At 47.4% G+C, this 19,950-nt stretch overlaps 1 protein-coding gene across 1 annotated transcript; it reads right to left on the reverse strand.

The window, feature by feature from the left end:
• Positions 1-465: 465 nt before the first annotated feature.
• Positions 466-19,696, reverse strand: LOC119947247. Its single transcript, XM_038768858.1, has 5 exons — positions 19,370-19,696; positions 13,011-13,039; positions 10,397-10,484; positions 8,355-8,455; positions 466-2,221 (listed from the first exon to the last, which is right to left on the reverse strand). Exons 1-5 carry the CDS (start codon positions 19,515-19,517, stop codon positions 866-868), a joined length of 1,722 nt encoding a protein of 573 aa, XP_038624786.1. The 5' UTR covers positions 19,518-19,696; the 3' UTR covers positions 466-865.
• Between the last annotated feature and the right edge of the window lie 254 nt (positions 19,697-19,950).

Genomic DNA, 19,950 nt, shown 5'->3' on the forward strand with positions numbered 1-19,950 from the left:
CCATTTTACAGATGAGGGAACCGAGGCCCAGAGAAGTGAAGTGACTTGCCCAAGATCACACAGCAGACATGTGGCGGAGTCGGGATTCGAACCCACGACCTCTGACTCCAAAGCCCGGGCTCTTTCCACTGAGCCACGCTGCTTCTCATAATAATAATAATGGCATTTGTTAAGCGCTTACTCTGTGCAAAGCACTGTTCGAAGCGCCGGGGAGGTTACAAGGTGATCGGGTTGTTCCACGTGGGGCTCACACTCTTAATCCCCATTTTACAGATGAGGTCACTGAGGCCCAGAGAAGTTAAGTGACTTAATAATAACAATAATGCCGGCATTTATTAAGCGCTTACTATGTGCAAAGCACTGTTCTAAGCGCTGGGGAGGCTACAAGGTAATTCAACGATCAAGTTGGAGAACGGGCTTGGGTCGGCGGGGATCTCTCGCTCTTGTCCCCCAGGCATTCATTCATTCGCTTTCGGTCGTATTTATTGGGCGCTTACTGCATGCAGGGCACTGCGCTAAGCGCCGGGGAGCGGGCGCATTCCCAACAGGCGTCGAAGGGAATTCAGAGAGGACCGAGAAGGGATTCACTCGTCGGGAAAGAAACGAGGGGCCCCCAGACTCCGCGGCCTAACAAGATACCCGCCCCGCGGCGAGGCTCCGGATGCTCCGGATGGTCGCTTGAGCGCGGACGGACATTAACCGGAGATGGATTTAACTTCGGAGGAACGAACGTTTCGATTTTATTCGGATTCCTTGGCCCAGAGCGATCCACGCTGCCTCGCTCCGTTTCTCCGGGCCTCGCCTTGGCTCTCCGTTCCCCGGTGGGAGTCGGCCGCCCTCCCCTTTCCGCGTCGCGTCGGATGAACTATTCCGCCCTTCCCTCCGTCCCGCTCCGGGCGGGAAGGCCGCGGTTTTCCGAGGGCTTCTCCCGGGGGGTCGCCAACATTTGTTTCAGCAGGAGGTCTGACATGGCCTCTAACTGTTTGAGCATGTCCTGCATGGGCCGGACGCGCAACCTGCCGCCTTTCCGCGAGGTCCCTCGTTTGGTGACCTTGCCCGCCACGGGGGCGGGACGGGTCGGAGTGGGGACCGCGCCCGCCGGGTGGGCTCCGTGAACCGGGAATCTGGCGCGGACCCGCGTTCCCGCGGTTTTGGGGTGGCTCTTTTTCTTCTGTTTCTTCTGGGGAACGGCCCCTAGCAGGGCGTGCGTTCTCTTGGGGCCTCGGCGGCTCGCTCCCGGGAACACGCGGGGGAGGTTTCCGAGCTCCGGCCCGTCCTCCGGGAGTCCCGGGAGGGGGTGTCCTTCTTCCCCGTTGATATTGATCCGGTCGCGGAGCAGCGAGTGAAACTTCTTTGTTTTCTTCCTCTCGAACTGCAAGACTCCGGGGTGGCGGGGGGCTCCTTCTCCCTCGGGCCAAAGCGAACCTTTCTTGGGCCGCCAAGCCCCGGCCTTGAGGTCGTCGTCCTCAGCTTCCGTCGAGTTGCGGGAGAGGCCCGCGTCCACGTCCTCGAGGACGGTCTCCTCCTCGGGGGCCGGGAGGCCGAGGACGTCTTCCTCCACGGCGTCTTCCGAGGCGTTTCCGGGGTTTGTCGGTTCCTCTTCTAAATGGTGAGGAAGGAAAACATGGTGCACCGGGGGAGGTTTCTCTTGAGGCCTTCTGCTCGGGGCCCTTCTGAGGCCTTTCTTCTTTCTCTTCGGGAACGCCGAGGGGCTCCCGGGGACGCGGAGGGCCGCCGCGGGGGCCTTCAAGAAGAGCCTCGGGGCCACGAAAGCCCCGGTCCCGGACGGCGCCCCTTTCCCTCCCGCTTCCTTCCGTCCCGCCCTTCGCCCTTCCCGGACGGCGCAAGGATCCGAGCCTTCCTTCTGCTTCGATCCGGGCTCCGCGTCGCAATCCCGCCGCGGCCCGACCCTCCTGAGGCACGGAAGGCTTCCCGACATTTGGGTCTCCCTCAACTCCGGGGCGAGGTCTCTTTCCCATCTGGGGGTCGGGTTTGGAAGCGGGAGGCTCGCTTTTCCCGCCTCGCGCCTCTGGGTCCGGCAGCGTCCGGGAGAGGGCCGCCCTGCCTGTCGTCCGGCACCCGGAGTCGCCGATCTAATGGGCCTTTCCCTCCATCTTTCCGGGAATTGCCGTCTCCGGTTGGGTGTCTTCCTTCTTTGCCGGGAGACGAACGGCGCGGACGGGAGCAGGCCTCTTGTCTTCCCCGCAGACTCCCCTGGAAACTTCAAGGAGATACACTGAGCCGACCTATCTGCGTTCCAGAGCCGGGGATCATCATCATCATCATCATCAATCGTATTTATTGAGCGCTTACTGTGTGCGGAGCACTGTACTAGGCGCTTGGGAAGTACAAGTTGGCAACATATAGGGAGGGGTGATCTGATTTTATTTGTATGATCTCCGTTAAGTCCATCAGTCAATCAATCGCATTTATTGAGCACTTACCGAATGCAGAGCACTGTCCTCGGCACTCATTCATTCATTCAATCGTATTTATTGAGCGCTTACCCTGTGCACTGTACTGAGCGCTTGGGAAGTACAAGTTGGCAACACATAGAGACGGTCCCTACCCAACAGCGGGCTCACTATGTGCCAGCCACTGTTCTAAACACTGGGGTAACTACAAGATAATCAGGTTGGACACAGTCCCCGTCCCCTTCTTAATTCCCATTTTACAGATGAGGGAACTGAGGCACTCGGGAGAGTACCCAGCGCTTAGAACAGTGCTTTGCACATAGTAAGCGCTTAACAAATGCCATCATTATTATTATTATTATTACCCTCTAACAATAAACACACACATTCACTGCCCGCAACAAACATACGGGTATAGAGGGGCTTACTATGTGCCAGGCGCTGTCCTAAGCGCTGGGGTAGATACAAGGTTGCCAACCTGTACTTCCCAAGCGCTTAGTACAGTGCTCTGCACACAATAAGCGCTCAATAAATACGATTGAATGAACGAATGAATGAATGAATGTCCCCCACGGGGCTCACAGTCTTCATTCCTATTTTCAGATGAGATACCTAAGGCCCAGAGAATAATAATAATAATGATGATGATAGCATTTATTAACAATAATAATAATAATGGCATTTATTAAGCGCTTACTATGTGCAAAGCACTGTTCTAAGCGCTGGGAAGGTTACAAGGTGATCAGGTTGTCCCACGGGGGGCTCACAGTCTTAATCCCCATTTTACAGATGAGGGAACTGAGGCACAGAGAAGTTAAGTGACTTGCCCAAAGTCACACAGCTGACAATTGGTGGAGCCAAGATTTGAACCCATGACCACTGATTCCAAAGCGCTTTATTAAGGGCTTACTATGTGCAAAGCACTGTTACAAGGTGATCAGGTGGTCCGACCGGTGGCTCACAGCCTTCATCCCCATTTTCCAGATGAGGGAACTGAGGCGCAGAGAAGTGAAGTGACTCGCCCAAAGTCACCCAGCTGACAATTGGCGGAGTCGGGATTTGAACCCATGACCTCTGACCCCAAAGCCCGGGCTCTTCCCACTGAGCCACGCTGCTTCTCCAAGAGAAGTGAAGTCGCTCGCCCGGGTTCACACAGCCAACGAGGGAAGGAGCGGGGATTCGAACCCACGACCTCTGAGTCCCGGGCGCGGGCTCTATCCATTGGCCAAGCCGCTTCTTTCCTTTCTCCGTGTGCGGAGCACTGTGCTCAGTGTTTGGGAATGTCCAATCTAACAGAGTCGGCAGACACGGTCCCTGCCCACCGAAAGCTTACAATCTATCCAGCGCTTAGTACAGTAGTCCAGTGCTCTGCACACAGTAAGCGCTCAATAAATACGATTGAACGAATCGTATTCGAGGGGGAGACGGGCATTTAGATAAATAGATTACAGAACCGTTCATAAATGCTGTGGGGCTGAGGGTGGGGGGAATAAAGGCTACAAATCCCAGATTGAAGAGAGAGGGAGGAGAGGAAATGATGGTTTATAGTTGGGAGAAGGCCTCTTGGAGGAGCGTGGCTCAGTGGAAAGAGCCCGGGCTTTGGAGTCAGAGGCCATGGGTTCGAATCCCGGTTCCGCCACTTGTCAGCGGTGTGACTTGGGGCAAGTCGCTTCACTTCTCTGGGCCTCAGTGACCTCATCTGGAAAATGGGGATGAAGACTGTGAGTCCCCTGTGGGACAACCTGATCACCTTGTAACCACCCCAGCGCTTAGAACAGTCCTTTGCACATAGTAAGCGCTTAATAAATCCCATTATTATTATTAACTATTATTATTACCACTACTGCTACTGTTACTAATATTACTACTACTATACTACCCATAAAGATTCAGTGTGGCTCAGTGGAAAGAGCCCGGGCTTGGGAGTCAGAGGTCATGGGTTCGAACCCCGGCTCCGCCACTTGTCAGCTGGGTGACTTTGGGCAAGTCAATTCACTTCTCTGGGCCTCAGTTACCTCATCTGGAAAATGGGGATGAAGACTGGGAGCCCCACGGGGGACAACCTTGATCACCTTGTAACCTCCCAGCGCTTAGAGCAGTGCTTTGCACATAGTAAGTGCTTAATAAATGCCATTATCATTGTTAACTATTATTATTACCACTACTGCTACTGTTACTAATATTACTACTATCAATCAATCAATCAATCAATTGTATTTATTGAGCGCTTACTGTGTGCAGAGCACTGGACTAAGCGCTTGGGAAGTACAAGTTGGCAACATAAAGAGACGGTCCCTACCCAACAGTGGGCTCACAGTCTAGAAGTGGTGGGGGGGGGGATAGTACTACTATACTATCCATAAAGATTCAGCGTGGCTCAGTGGAAAGAGCCCGGGCTTGGGAGTCAGAGGCCATGGGTTCGAATCCCGGTTCCACCACTTGTCAGCTGTGTGACTTGGGGCGAGTCACTTCACTTCTCTGGGCCTCAGTGACCTCATCTGTCAAATGGGGATGAAGACTGTGAGCCCCCATGGGACAACCTTGATCACCTTGTAACCTCCCAGCGCTTAGAACAGTGCTTTGCACATAGTAAGTGCTTAATAAATGCCATTATCATTGTTAACTATTATTATTACCACTACTGCTACTGTTACTAATATTACTACTATCAATCAATCAATCAATCAATTGTATTTATTGAGCGCTTACTGTGTGCAGAGCACTGGACTACTTGGGAAGTCCAAGTTGGCAACATAAAGAGACGGTCCCTACCCAACAGTGGGCTCACAGTCTAGAAGCCGGGGGGCGGGGGGATAGTGGAAAGAGCCCGGGCTTAGGAGTTAGAGGTCATGGGTTCAAATTCCGGCTCAGCCACTTGTCAGCGGTGTGACTTTGGGCAAGTCACTTCACTTCTCTGGGCCTCAGTTCCCTCATCTGGAAAATGGGGATGAAGACTGGGAGCCCCACGTGGGACAACCTTGATCACCTTGTATCCCCCCCAGCGCTTAGAACAGTGCTTTGCACATAGTAAGAGCTTAATAAATGCCATTATTATTATTAACTATTATTATTGCCACTACTGCTACTGTTACTAATATTGCTACTACTATACTACCCATAAAGATTCAGCATGGCTCAGTGGAAAGAGCCCGGGCTTGGGAGTCAGAGGTCATGGGTTCGAACCCCAGCTCCGCCACTTGTCAGCTGTGTGACTTTGGGCAAGTCAATTCACTTCTCTGGGCCTCAGTTCCCTCATCTGGAAAATGGGGATGAAGACTGTGAGCCCCACGGGGGACAAACTTGATCACCTTGTAACCTCCCAGTGCTTAGAATGGTGCTTTGCACATAGTAAACGCTTAATAAATGTCATTATTATTATTATTATTATCTTGTATCCCCCCAGCACTTAGAACAGTGCTTTGCACATAGTAAACGCTTAATAAATGCCATTATTATTATTATCATTACCTTGTATCCCCCCAGTGCTTAGAACAGTGCTTTGCACATAGTAAATGCTTAATAAATGCCATTATTATTATTACCTTGTATCCCCCCAGTGCTTAGAACAGTGCTTTGCAAATAGTAAACGCTTAATAAATGCCATTATTATTATTATTACCTTGTATCCCCCCAGTGCTTAGAACAATGCTTTGCGCATAGTAAACGCTTAATAAATGCCATTATCATTATCATTATTATTATTACCTTGTATCCCCCCAGTGCTTAGAACAGTGCTTTGCACATAGTAAACGCTTAATAAATGCCATTATTATTATTATTACCTTGTATCCCCCCAGTGCTTAGAACAATGTTTTGCACATAGTAAACGCTTAATAAATGCCATTATTATTATTATTATTACCTTGTATCCCCCCAGTGCTTAGAACAGTGCTTTGCACATAGTAAACGCTTAATAAATGCCATTATTATTATTACCTTGTATCCCCCCAGTGCTTAGAACAATGCTTTGCACATAGTAAACGCTTAATAAATGCCATTATCATTATTATTATTACCTTGTATCCTCCCCAGCGCTTAGAACAATGCTTTGCACATAGTAAACGCTTAATAAATGCCATTATTATTATTATTATTACCTTGTATCCCCCCCAGTGCTTAGAACAGTGCTTTGCACATAGTAAACGCTTAATAAATGCCATTATTATTATTACCTTGTATCCCCCCAGTGCTTAGAACAATGCTTTGCACATAGCAAACGCTTAATAAATGCCATTATCATTATTATTATTACCTTGTATCCCCCCCAGTGCTTAGAACAATGCTTTGCACATAGTAAACGCTTAATAAATGCCATTATTATTATTACCTTGTATCCCCCCCAGTGCTTAGAACAGTGCTTTGCACATAGTAAACGCTTAATAAATGCCATTATCATTATTATTATTATTACCTTGTATCCCCCCAGCTTAGAACAATGCTTTACACATAGTAAACGCTTAATAAATGCCATTATTATTATTATTATTATTGTTATTACCTTGTATCCCCCCCAGCTTAGAACAATGCTTTACACATAGTAAACGCTTAATAAATGCCATTATTATTATTATTATTACCTTGTATCCCCCCCAGTGCTTAGAACAGTGCTTTGCACATAGTAACTGCTTAATAAATGCCATTATTATTATTACCTTGTATCCCCCCCCAGGGCTTAGAACAGTGCTTTGCACATAGTAAACGCTTAATAAATGCCATTATCATTATTATTATTATTACCTTGTATCCCCCCCAGCGCTTAGAGCAGTGCTTTGCACATTCATTCATTCATTCAATCGTATTTATTGAGCGCTTACTGTGTGCAGAGCACTGGACTAAGCGCTTGGGAAGTCCAGGTTGGCAACATATAGAGACGGTCCCTACCCACCAGCGGGCTCACAGTCTAGAAGGACGTGGCTTGCCCAAGGTCACCCAGCAGACACGTAGTAGAGTGGAATTAGAACCCAAGTCCTTCTGCCTCCCGAGCCCGTGCTCTATAATAATAATAATAATAATGGCATTTATGTAAATGCCATCTGTAAAATGGGGATGAAGACTGTGAGCCCCCCGTGGGACAACCTGATCACCTTGTAACCTCCCAGTGCTTAGAACGGTGCTTTGCACATAGTAAACGCTTAATAAATGCCATTATTATTATTATTATTATTACCTTGTATCCCCCCCAGCGCTTAGAACGGTGCTTTGCACATAGTAAACGCTTAATAAATGCCATTATTATTATTATTATTACCTTGCATCCCCCCCCCCCCAGTGCTTAGAACGGTGCTTTGCACATAGTAAACGCTTAATAAATGCCATTATTATTATTATTATTACCTTGCATCCCCCCCCAGCGCTTAGAACGGTGCTTTGCACATAGTAAACGCTTAATAAATGCCATTATTATTATTATTAACTATTATTATTACCCCTACTGCTACTGTTACTACTATTACCACTACTATACTATCCATAAAGACCCTTCCAAAAAAAAAACAGAATTAGACAAACACCTGGCCTGCGTTGTTCAGCCAGCCACATAATAATGGCATTTATTAAGCACTTACTATGTGCAAAGCACTGTTCTAAGCGCTGGGGGGGATGCAAGGTGATCAGGTTGTCCCACGGGGGGCTCACAGGCTTCATCCCCATTTGACAGATGAGGGAACTGAGGCCCGGGGAAGTGAAGCGACTTCCCCAAAGTCACACAGCTGACAACAGACGGAGTTGGGATTTGAACCCATGACTTCTGACTCCAAAGCCCGGGCTCTTTCCACTGAGCCACATACCTGAGGGCAGGGGGCCGAACGACCTCTCGAGAACAAGAGAATCGATCAATCGATCAATCAATCATATTTATTGAGCGCTTCCTGTGTGCAGAGCACTGTACTGAGCGCTTGGGAAGTCCAAGTTGGGAAGTCAGACGGTTTTAAAATCTCTTACCGTGACAGCATGCCGCTCCCTCGACGGTTTGAAATCCTTCAAAATATTTGCCGGCAATCCATCCATTCCTTCATCGTCCAAGGAATGGGGGAACGATGAATCTATTGGAGAGAAGTTGAGAGGAACACGATTTATTTCTAGTTTTTTTGATTTTCGGCTCCGAGTGGGAAGCGGTTGGGATCCCTTTTTTAAACCACGTATTCGCTTTTAGGGCAATTGAAACAAAATGCCGCGGAAAGGGAGAAGGCGGCAGGCTGTTAAAGGATGATTAAGTATTTTAACTTTACTTGTATTTGACTTGTACGTATCTATTCTATTTATTTTATTTTGTTAGTATGTTTGGTTTTGTTCTCTGTCTCCCCCTTTTAGACTGTGAGCCCACTGTTGGGTAGGGACTGTCTCTATATGTTGCCAATTTGTACTTCCCAAGCGCTTATTACAGTGCTCTGCACATAGTAAGCGCTCAATAAATACGATTGATGATGATGATGACTATTATTATTATTATTATTATTATTATTATTATTATCATTATGCAGCAGACAAGTAGCCGAGCCGGGATTGGGACACAGATCCGTTGACTATTATTATTATTATTATTATTATTATTATTATTATTATTATTATTATGCAGCAGACAAGTAGCCGAGCCGGGATTGGGACACACATCCTCCCCCTTTTAGACTGTGAGCCCACTGTTGGGTAGGGACTTTCTCTATATGTTGCCAATTTGTACTTCCCAAGCGCTTAGTACAGTGCTCTGCACATAGTAAGCGCTCAATAAATACGATTGATGATGATGATGATGATGACTATTATTATTATTATTATTATTATTATTATTATTATTATTATTATTATTATTATTATTCAGCAGACAAGTAGCTGAGCCGGGATTGGGACACAGATCCGTTGACTATTATTATTATTATGATGCAGCAGACAAGTAGCCGAGCCGGGATTGGGACACAGATCCGTTGACTATTATTATTATTATTATTATTATTATTATTATTATTATTATTATTATTATTATGCAGCAGACAAGTAGCCGAGCCGGGATTGGGACACAGATCCGTTGACTGTTATTATTATCATTATTATTATTATTATTATTATTATTATTATTATTATTATTATTATGCAGCAGACAAGTAGCCGAGCCAGGATTGGGACACAGATCCGTTGACTATTATGATTATCATTATTATTATTATTATTATTATTATTATTATTATGCAGCAAACAAGTAGCCGAGCCGGGATTGGGACACAGATCCGTTGACTATTATTATTATTATTATTATTATTATTATTATTATTATTATTATTATTATGCAGCAGACAAGTTGCCGAGCCGGGATTGGGACACAGATCCGTTGACTGTTATTATTATTATTATTATTATTATGCAGCAGACAAGTAGCCGAGCCGGGATTGGGACACAGATCCGTTGACTATTATTATTATTATTATTATTATTATTATTATTATTATTATTATGCATCAGACAAGTAGCCGAGCCGGGATTGGGACACAGATCCGTTGACTATTATTATTATTATTATTATTATGCATCAGACAAGTAGCCGAGCCGGGATTGGGACACAGATCCGTTGACTGTTGTTGTTGTTATTATTATTATTATTATTATTATTATTATGCAGACAAGTAGCCGAGCTGGGATTGGGACACAGATCAGTTGACTATTATTATTATTATTATTATTATTATTATTATTATTATTATTATTCAGCAGACAAGTAGCCAAACCGGGATTGGGACACAGATCCGTTGACTCCCATGCCTGAGCGCTCAATAAATACGATTGAGCCCACTGTTGGGTAGGGACTGTCTCTCTATGTTGCCAATTTGTCCTTCCCAAGCGCTTAGTCCAGCGCTCTGCACACAGTAAGCGCTCAATAAATACGATTGATGATGAGGATGATGATTGATTGATTGATTTCCACTAGGCCACCCTGCTCCCCAAACCGTTTCTAAAGGGCCCCCTTTGTTCGGAGAAATCCCCCGGCCTATTAATACCTGAAAATCCGGGATTTAGGATGGCGGGTTGGCATCGTCCGGACGTGAAGAAGCCAACTACAACTTTCTTCCTGTAGCTTAGCCTGACCTTTAAAACACACGAAAAGAATCTGATGGAGGATTACAGCATTTTTTTTTTTAATGGGATTGGTTAAGCGTTCACTACGTGCCAGGCACTGTAATGAGCAGTGCCCCTCGTCCCCCTCTCCATCCCCCCCATCTTACCTCCTTCCCTTCCCCACAGCACCTGTATATATGTATATATGTATATATGTTTGTACATATTTATTACTCTATTTATTTATTTATTTTACTTGTACATTTCTATTCTATTTATTTTATTTCGTTAGTATGTTTGGTTTTGGTCTCTGTCTCCCCCTTTTAGACTGTGAGCCCACTGGTGGGTAGGGACTGTCTCCATATGTTGCCAACTTGGACTTCCCAAGCGCTTAATACAGTGCTCTGCACACAGTAAGCGCTCAATAAATACAATTGATGATGATGATGATGATGATATTTATTGCTCTATTTATTTATTTTACTTGTACATTTCTATTCTATTTATTTCATTTTGTTAGTATGTTTGGTTTTGGTCTCTGTCTCCCCCTTTTAGACTGTGAGCCCGCTGTTGGGTAGGGACTGTCTCCATATGTTGCCAACTTGGACTTCCCAAGCGCGTAGTACAGTGCTCTGCACACAGTAAGCGCTCAATAAATACAATTGATGATGATGATGATATTTATTACTCTATTTATTTTACTTGTACATATCTATTCTATTTATTTCATTTTGTTAGTATGTTTGGTTTTGGTCTCTGTCTCCCCCTTTTAGACTGTGAGCCCGCTGTTGGGTAGGGACCGTCTCCATATGTTGCCATCTTGGACTTCCCAAGCGCTTAGTCCAGTGCTCTGCACACAGTAAGCGCTCAATAAATATGATTGATGATGATGATGAGCAGCGTGGCTCAGTGGAGAGAGCCCGGGCTTTGGAGTCAGAGGTCGTGGGTTCAAATCCCGGCTCCGCCACTTGGCAGCTGGGTGGCTTTGAGCGAGACACTTCACTTCTCTGGGCCTCAGTGACCTCATCTGGAAAATGGGGATTAAGACTGTGAGCCCCCCGTGGGACAACCTGATCACCTTGTATCCCCCCCAGCGCTTAGAACAGTGCTTTGCGCAGAGTAAGCGCTTAATACATGCCATCATTATTATTATTCCCTTCTAGACTGTGAGCCCATTGTTGGGTAGGGACCGTCTCTATATGTTGCCAACTTGTACTTCCCAAGCGCGTAGTACAGTGCTCTGCACACAGTAAGCGCTCAATAAATATGATTGATTGATTGATCTCTATATGTTGCCAACTTGTACTTCCCAAGCGCTTAGTACAGTGCTCTGCACACAGTGAGCGCTCAACAAATACAACTGAATGAATGGCGCAGACACAAGCTAATCGGGAGGGACACGGTCCCTGTCCCTCAAAGGGCTCCCGGCCTTCATCCCCATTTTACAGATGAGGGAACCGAGGCACAGGGAAGTGAACGGATAAGCCGAAAGCCACCCGGCAGACAAGTGGCGTGGCGGGATTAGAACCCAGCTCCTTCTCACCCTCAGGCCCGGGCTCTAGCCACCAGACCACACCGCTCTCCTTCCATTCCACCGCAAACGGCCTCCCCTCCTTTGAGTTGGGCTGGGAGTCAGGAATGCCGCAGTTATTACGATTATGGGCACAGATTCCCGAGGGAAGCAGCGTGGCTCAGTGGAAAGAGCCCGGGCTCGGGAGTCAGAGGTCATGGGTTCGAATCCCGGCTCCGCCGCTGGTCAGCCGTGTGACTTTGGGCCAGTCACTTCACTTCTCTGGGCCTCAGTTCCCTCATCTGTCAAATGGGGATGAAGATCGTGAGCCCCCCGGGGGATAACCTGATCACCTTGTATCCTCCCTGGCGCTTAGAACAGTGCTTCGCGCATAGTAAGTGCTTAACAAATGCCATCATCATCATCAAAATACACATGTGTATTTTGATGAATACACGTGAGCCCGCTGTTGGGTAGGGACCGTCTCTATACGTTACCAACTTTCCAAGCGCTTAGTACAGTGCTCTGCACACAGTAAGCGCCCAATCAATACGATCGAATGAATGAATATATGTGTATACTAATAGCAGTAGAAGAGTGTATTATCTACTTATACAGACTCTATGTAAGTTGCCAGCTGGGTGACTTTGGGCAAGTCACTTCACTTCTCTGGGCCTCAGTTCCCTCATCTGGAAAATGGGGATGAAGACTGTGAGCCCCCCGTGGGACAACCTGATCAACCAGTCAATCAATCAATCAATCGTATTTATTGAGCGCTTACTGTGTGCAGAGCACTGGACTAAGCGCTCGGGAAGTACAAGTTGGCAACATATAGAAATGATCCCTGATCACCTTGTAACCTCCCCGGCGCTTAGAACAGTGCTTTGCACCTAGTAAGCACTTAATAAATGCCATTATTATTATTCTAATAATGTTATTAGATTATTATTATCTAATAATAATATTATTCAATTCTATGTAATAGTCGGATTTTTATCGAGAGCTATATACTAAGGGACTGGAACAAAAGTAAAACAATATTTTACCTGGTGCTTAAATGTGTCCCATCTGTCACCTGAGGAGAAGGAGGACGGGGGACGGGGACACATAAATAATAATGGTTATTCAGGTAACGTGCTCCACGGCCCTGCCTTTTCAGGAAAAATATCCAGTGGGTTTATTAGGAGCGCTGGCGCGTAGTAAGCGCTTAATAAATGCCATCATTATTATTATTCTCTTCTAGACTGTGAGCCCGCTATTGGGTAGGGACCGTCTCTATACGTTGCCAACTTGGGCTTCCCAAGCGCTTAGTCCAGTGCTCCGCACTCAGTAAGTGCTCAATAAATACGATTGATTGATTGATTGATTGATTGATTGATTTAGCTGCATTTCAGCTCAGTTCCCAAGCATCCCATCCATCCCCGATCCTCCGGGTCTGGATTTTCTACCTCTTCCCGCCAGGTAGGATCAAATTCGTCGATTCAAAGTCGGGCTCCGGGCGGAGGCTTGCGGCATTAATACCAATAATCAATCCGTCGATCGTATTTATTGAGCGCTTACTGTGTGCAGAGCACTGGACTAAGCGCTTGGGAAGTCCAAGTTGGCAACATCTAGAGACGGTCCCTACCCAACAACGGGCTCCCAGTCTAGAAGGGGGAGACAGAGAACAAAACAAAACATGGGGTCAAGTGTCAAGTCATCAGAATAAACAGAAGTAAAGCTAGATGCGCATCATGAACAAAATAAGTAGTAAATATTTGCAAGTTGCCAGCTGGGTGACTTTGGGCTAGTCACTTCACTTCTCTGGGCCTCAGTTCCCTCATCTGGAAAATGGGGATGAAAACTGGGAGCCCCCCCCATGGGACAACCTGATCAACCAATCAATCAATCGTATTTATTGAGCGCTTACTGTGTGCAGAGCGCTGTACTAAGCGCTTGGGAAGTACAAGTTGGCAACATATAGAAACGGTCCCTGATCACCTTGTAGCCTCCCCAGCGCTTAGAACAGTGCTTTGCACATAGTAAGCACTTGATAAATGCCATTATTATTATTATTATGAACCTTCCTCCAACTGCGCTGCCCTTGAATCAATCCGTCCGTCAATGGATCAGTGCACTTACTGAGCGCTTCCTCTAATAACTGTGGTATTTGGTAAGCGCTTACTGTGTGCCAAGCACTGTGCTAAGCGCTGGGGACTGTCTCCCCCTTTTAGCCTGTGAGCCCACTGTTGGGTCGGGACCGTCTCTATATGTTGCCAACTTGGACTTCCCAAGCGCTTAGTACAGTGCTCTGCACACAGTAAGCGCTCAATAAATACGATCGATTGATTGATTGATTGATTCCAACCACTGGGATGGATACCTCCTTCCCTTCCCCACAGCACCTGTATATATGTATATATGTTTGTACATATTTTTTTTACTCTATTTATTTATTTATTTTATTTGTACCTATCTATTCTATTTATTTTATTTTGTTAGTATGTTTGGTTTTGTTCTCTGTCTCCCCCTTTTAGACTGTGAGCCCACTGTTGGGTAGGGACTGTCTCTAGATGTTGCCAACTTGTACTTCCCAAGCGCTTAGTACAGTGCTCTGCACATAGTAAGCGCTCAATAAATACGATTGATGATGATGATGATACCAGATCATCGGATAGGGCGCGGTTTCTGTCCCACAGCGGGCTCGCAGGCTTAATCCCCAGTTTACAGATGAGGGAACTGAGGCACAGAGAAGGGAAGTGACTTGTCCAAGGTCACAGAGCAGTCAGGTGCGCAGAGCACTGCTCTGGAACATAGTAAGTGCTTAACAAAACCGTAATAATAATAATAATAAGCGCTTGGGAGAATACGACAGAGTCGGTAGACACGTTCCATGCCCGCTAAGCGCTTAAATGCAAACACCTTTTCCGAGCCAGGCTTACACAGTAGCAGAAAACCCTGGCTCCTAAAATTCTGGTTTGTTCTTCTTCCAATAAGTCTATTTTTGGATCCTCCTCCGTTTTTGGCAGGAGAGTTAGAACGCCTCGGGGAAACATAAAAAATAAAAAATAAACTCCTCCCGAGGTGCTTTTCTGGTTTCCTTTGAGGCCTGAAAGGCCTCAAACTGAACTTAGTGCCCCTTATTTAAGTTTTTATTGAACTGAAATATTTACAATGTCTTCCCTTGCTACACAAAAGCTAACCGGGCCGCAAAACCCCGCAAAATACCGCACCGTTACACAGATAACACTCCTCGAACGGGACCAGAGCCAGCAGTAGCAAAACCCAGGCGCACACCCAAAAAAAGAGGTGACAACTGACGGGAATCCAACAGGCCTCTCTGTGTCCGTCCCTCTCGGAGAAAAACGTCGCCGCCAAAAGCCTCACGTTCCCGGGGAAAAATTACTCGTGGGAATGTGATCAAACCGCAACCGAATACTCCGGCGGCGGCTTTTCCACAAATCCCCTTCCATCGTTACCCCATAATTTACTTTTCCAATTGGCCACTCTCCTGTGAGCCGGAAAACCAAACTTCCCCGGGTTTTCTCAAGGATTGGCCTAACAGATAATAATAATAATAATAATAATGACATTTGTTAAGCGCTTACTACGTGCCAAGCCCTGTTCTAAGTGCTGGGGGGGATTCAAGGTGATCAGGTGGTCCCACGTGGGGCTCACAGTCTTCATCCCCATTTTCCAGATGAGGGAACTGAGGCAAAGAGACTGAGCCCCCTCCTTCCTCTCCCCTTCTTCATCCTCCCCGCATTACCTCCTTCCCCTCCCCACAGCACCTGTATATATGTATATATGTTTGTACGTATTTATTACTCTATTTTATTTGTACATATTTATTCTACTTATTTTATTTTGTTAATACGTTTTGTTTTGTTGTCTGTCTCCCCCTTCTAGACTGCGAGCCTGCTGTTGGGTAGGGACCGTCTCTACATGTTGTCAACTTGGACTTCCCAAGCGCTTAGTACAATGCTCTGCACACAGAAAGCGCTCAATAAATACGATTGAATGAATGAATGAATATATATATATATATTCTGTATGTTTGTACATATTTATTACTCTATTAGTACATATTTATTCTACTTATTTTATTTTGTTAATACATTTTGTTTTGTTGTCTGTCTCCCCCTTCTAAACTGTGAGCCCGCTGTTGGGTAGGGACCGTCTCTCCATGTTGCCAACTTGGACTTCCCAAGCGCTTAGTACAGTGCTCTGCACACAGTAAGCGCTCAATAAATACGATTGAATGAATGAATGAATGAATTCTCTGGGCCTCAGTGACCTCATCTGGAAAATGGGGACAGAGACTGTGAGCCCCACATGGGACAACCTTATCATCACCTTGCATCCTCCCCAGCGCTTAGAACAGTGCTTGGCACCTAGTAAGCGCTTAACAAATGCCATCATTATTATTATTATTATCATCCCCATTTTCCAGATGAGGTCACTGAGGCCCAGAGAAGTTGTGATCGTCCCAAAGTCACCCAGCTGATAAGTGGCAGAGGCGGGATTGGAACCCACAACCTCTGACTCCCAAGCCTGGGCTCTTCCCACTGAGCCACGCTGCTTCTCTGTGTGTTAGGGTATCTGCTTAATAAATACCCTTATTCTTCTTTTCTTTGGGGAAGGGGCAGCATGAAGGAGTGTGGCTCAGTGGAAAGAGCCCGGGCTTTGGAGTCAGAGGTCGTGGGTTCAAATCCCAGCTCCGCCATTTGTCAGCTGGGTGACTTTGGGCAAGTCACTTCACTGGGCCTCAGTGACCTCATCTGTCAAATGGGGATGAAGACTGTGAGCCCCCAGTGGGACCACCTGATCACCTTGGAACCTCCCCGGCACTTAGAACGGTGCTTTGCACATAGTAAGCGCTTAATAAATGCCATTATTATTATTCTCTGGGCCTCAGTTCCCTCATCTGTAAAATGGGGATGAAGACTGGGAGCCCTCTGTGGGACCACCTGATCACCTTGTACCCTCCCCAGTGCATAGAACGGTGCTTTGCACGTACTAAGCGCTTAACAAATACCATTATTATTATTCTCTGGGTCTCAGTTCCCTCATCTGTAAAACGGGGATGAAGACTGTGAGCCCCCCGTGGGACCACCTTATCACCTTGGAACCTCCCCATTGCTTAGGACGGTGCTTTGCATGTAGTAAGCGCCTAACAAATGCCATTATTATTATTCTCTGTGCCTCAGTTCCCTCATCTGTAAAATGGCGATGAAGACTGGGAGCCCCAGTGGGACCACCTCATCACCTTGGAACCTCCCCAGCGTTTAGGACGGTGCTTTGCACGCTTAATAAATGCCATTATTATTATTCTCTGGGCCTCAGTTCCCTCATCTGTAAAATGGCGATGAAGACTGGGAGCCCCCCGTGGGACCACCTCATCACCTTGGAACCTCCCCATTGCTTAGAACGGTGCTTTGCATGTAGTAAGCGCTTAACAAATGCCATTACTATTATTCTCTGGGCCTCAGTTCCCTCATCTGTAAAATGGCGACGAAGACTGGGAGCCCCCCGTGGGACCACCTCATCACCTTGGAACCTCCCCAGTGCTTAGAACGGTGCTCTGCACATAGTAAACGCTTAATAAATGCCATTATTATAATTCTCTGGGCCTCAGTTCCCTCATCTGTCAAATGGGGGTGAAGACTGGGAGCCCCCCGTGGGACCACCTCATCACCTTGGAACCTCCCCAGTGCTTAGAATGGTGCTTTGCAAATAGTAAGCGCTTAATTCATTCATTCATTCAATTGTATTTATTGAGCGCTTACTGTGTGCAGAGCACTGTACTAAGCGCTTGGGAAGTACAAGTTGGCTTAATAAATGCTATTATTATTATTCTTTGGGCCTCAGTTCCCTCATCTGTCAAATGGGGATGAAGACTGTGAGCCCCCTGTGGGACAACCCGATCACCTTGTAACCTCCCCAGCACTTAGAACAGTGCTTTGCACATAGTAAGCACTTAATAAATGTCATTATTATTATTCTCGGTGCTTCAGTTCCCTCATCTGTCAAATGGGGATGAAGACTGTGAGCCCCCCGTGGGACCACCTCATCACCTTGTAACCTCCCCAGCATTTAGGACGGTAATTTGCACGCTTAATAAATGCCATTATTATTATTTTCTGGGCCTCAGTTCCCTCCTCTGTCAAATGGGGATGAAGACTGGGAGCCCCCCGTGGGACCACCTCATCACCTTGGAACCACCCCAGCGTTTAGGATGGTGCTTTGCACGCTTAATAAATGCCATTTTTATTATTCTCTGGGCCTCAGTTCCCTCACCTGTCAAATGGAGATGAAGACTGGGAGCCCCCGTGGGACCACCTCATCACCTTGGAACCTCCCCATTGCTTAGAACGGTGCTTTGCACATAGTAAATGCTTAATAAATGCCATTATTATTATTCTCTGGGCCTCAGTTCCCTCATCTGTCAAATGGGGGTGAAGACTGGGAGCCTGCAGTGGAACCACCTCATCACCTTGGAACCTCCCCAGCGCTTAGAACGGTGCTTTGCACGTAGTAAGCGCTTAACAAATGCCATTACTATTATTCTTTGGGCCTCAGTTCCCTCATCTGTCAAATGGGGGTGAAGACTGGGAGCCCCCCGTGGGACCACCTCATCACCTTGGAACCTCCCCAGTGCTTAGAATGGTGCTTTGCAAATAGTAAGCACTTCATTCATTCATTCATTCAATTGTATTTATTGAGCGCTTACTGTGTGCAGAGCACTGTACTAAACGCTTGGGAAGTACAAGTTGGCTTAATAAATGCCATTATTATTATTCTTTGGGCCTCAGTTCCCTCATCTGTAAAATGGAGGTGAAGACTGGGAGCCCCCTGTGGGACAACCTGATCACCTTGTAACCTCCCCAGCACTTAGAACAGTGCTTTGCACATAGTAAGCGCTTAATAAATGTCATTATTATTATTCTCGGTGCCTCAGTTCCCTCCTCTGTCAAATGGGGATGAAGACTGGGAGCCCCCCTGTGAAAAACCTGATCACCTGGTAACCTCCCCAGCGTTTAGGACGGTGCTTTGCACTTTTAATAAATGCCATTATTGTTATTCTCTGGGCCTCAGTTCCCTCCTCTGTCAAATGGGGATGAAGACTGGGAGCCCCCCGTGGGACCACCTGATCACCGTGGAACCTCCCCAGCGTTTAGGACGGTGCTTTGAACGCTTAATAAATGCCATTATTCTTCTTCTCCGGGCCTCAGTTCCCTCATCTGTCAAATGGGGATGACGACTGGGACCCCCCTGTGGGACCACCTGATCACCTTGGAACCTCCCCAGCGTTTAGGACGGTGCTTTGCACGTAGTAAGCGCTTAATAAGTGCCCTCATTATGATGACTATTATCCCCTCAGGTGTGAGGTGGGAGTGGCAGGCGGGGCCCGTGGGGCTCCTACCTGCCAGGTGGGGCCAGGGGGCAAACACGAGGAGGAGGAGGAGGAGGAGGAGGAGGAGGAAGAAGCAGCAGCAAGAGATGCCCAGGGTGCCCGCTGCCACTTTGGGGGGCCTTGGAGGGCGGATGCCCCTCGGCCCTACGCCCCCCATGCCCTCATGGCCTCGGGGCACCAGGCCTCGGGCTCTCTTCCCTCATGGTGAGGGTGGCAGGGGGCCAAGGGGGCGGGATGACCCGGGGTGGCCGCTTAGCGGGACGTGAGGGCGGGAAAGAGAGGGCTGAGGGGGCACAGGGCGATGGCGGGGAGGAGGGGGGCACAGGGCGCAAGTTGGCAAGGGATGGGGCAGGGCACGGGCAACCGTTAGGCCCAAATCGATCGTTGGCCACCGCGCACGCGCACCGCTGAGGGAACGACGGCGGCGGGGGGAGGGGGCGCCTTGCGCACGCGCACGCCTGAGGGAGCGCGGGGGGGGAGAAGGAGGAGGCGCACTGCGCAGGCGCACGACTGAAGGAGCGCGGGGGGAGGGCGGGAGAGAAGGAGGAGGCGCGTTGCGCACGCGCACGCCTGAGGGCGGGAGGAGGACG

The sequence above is a fragment of the Tachyglossus aculeatus genome, chromosome Y4 (genome assembly GCF_015852505.1).
Source record: "Tachyglossus aculeatus isolate mTacAcu1 chromosome Y4, mTacAcu1.pri, whole genome shotgun sequence".
In the NCBI taxonomy this organism is placed as follows: Eukaryota; Metazoa; Chordata; class Mammalia; order Monotremata; family Tachyglossidae; genus Tachyglossus; species Tachyglossus aculeatus.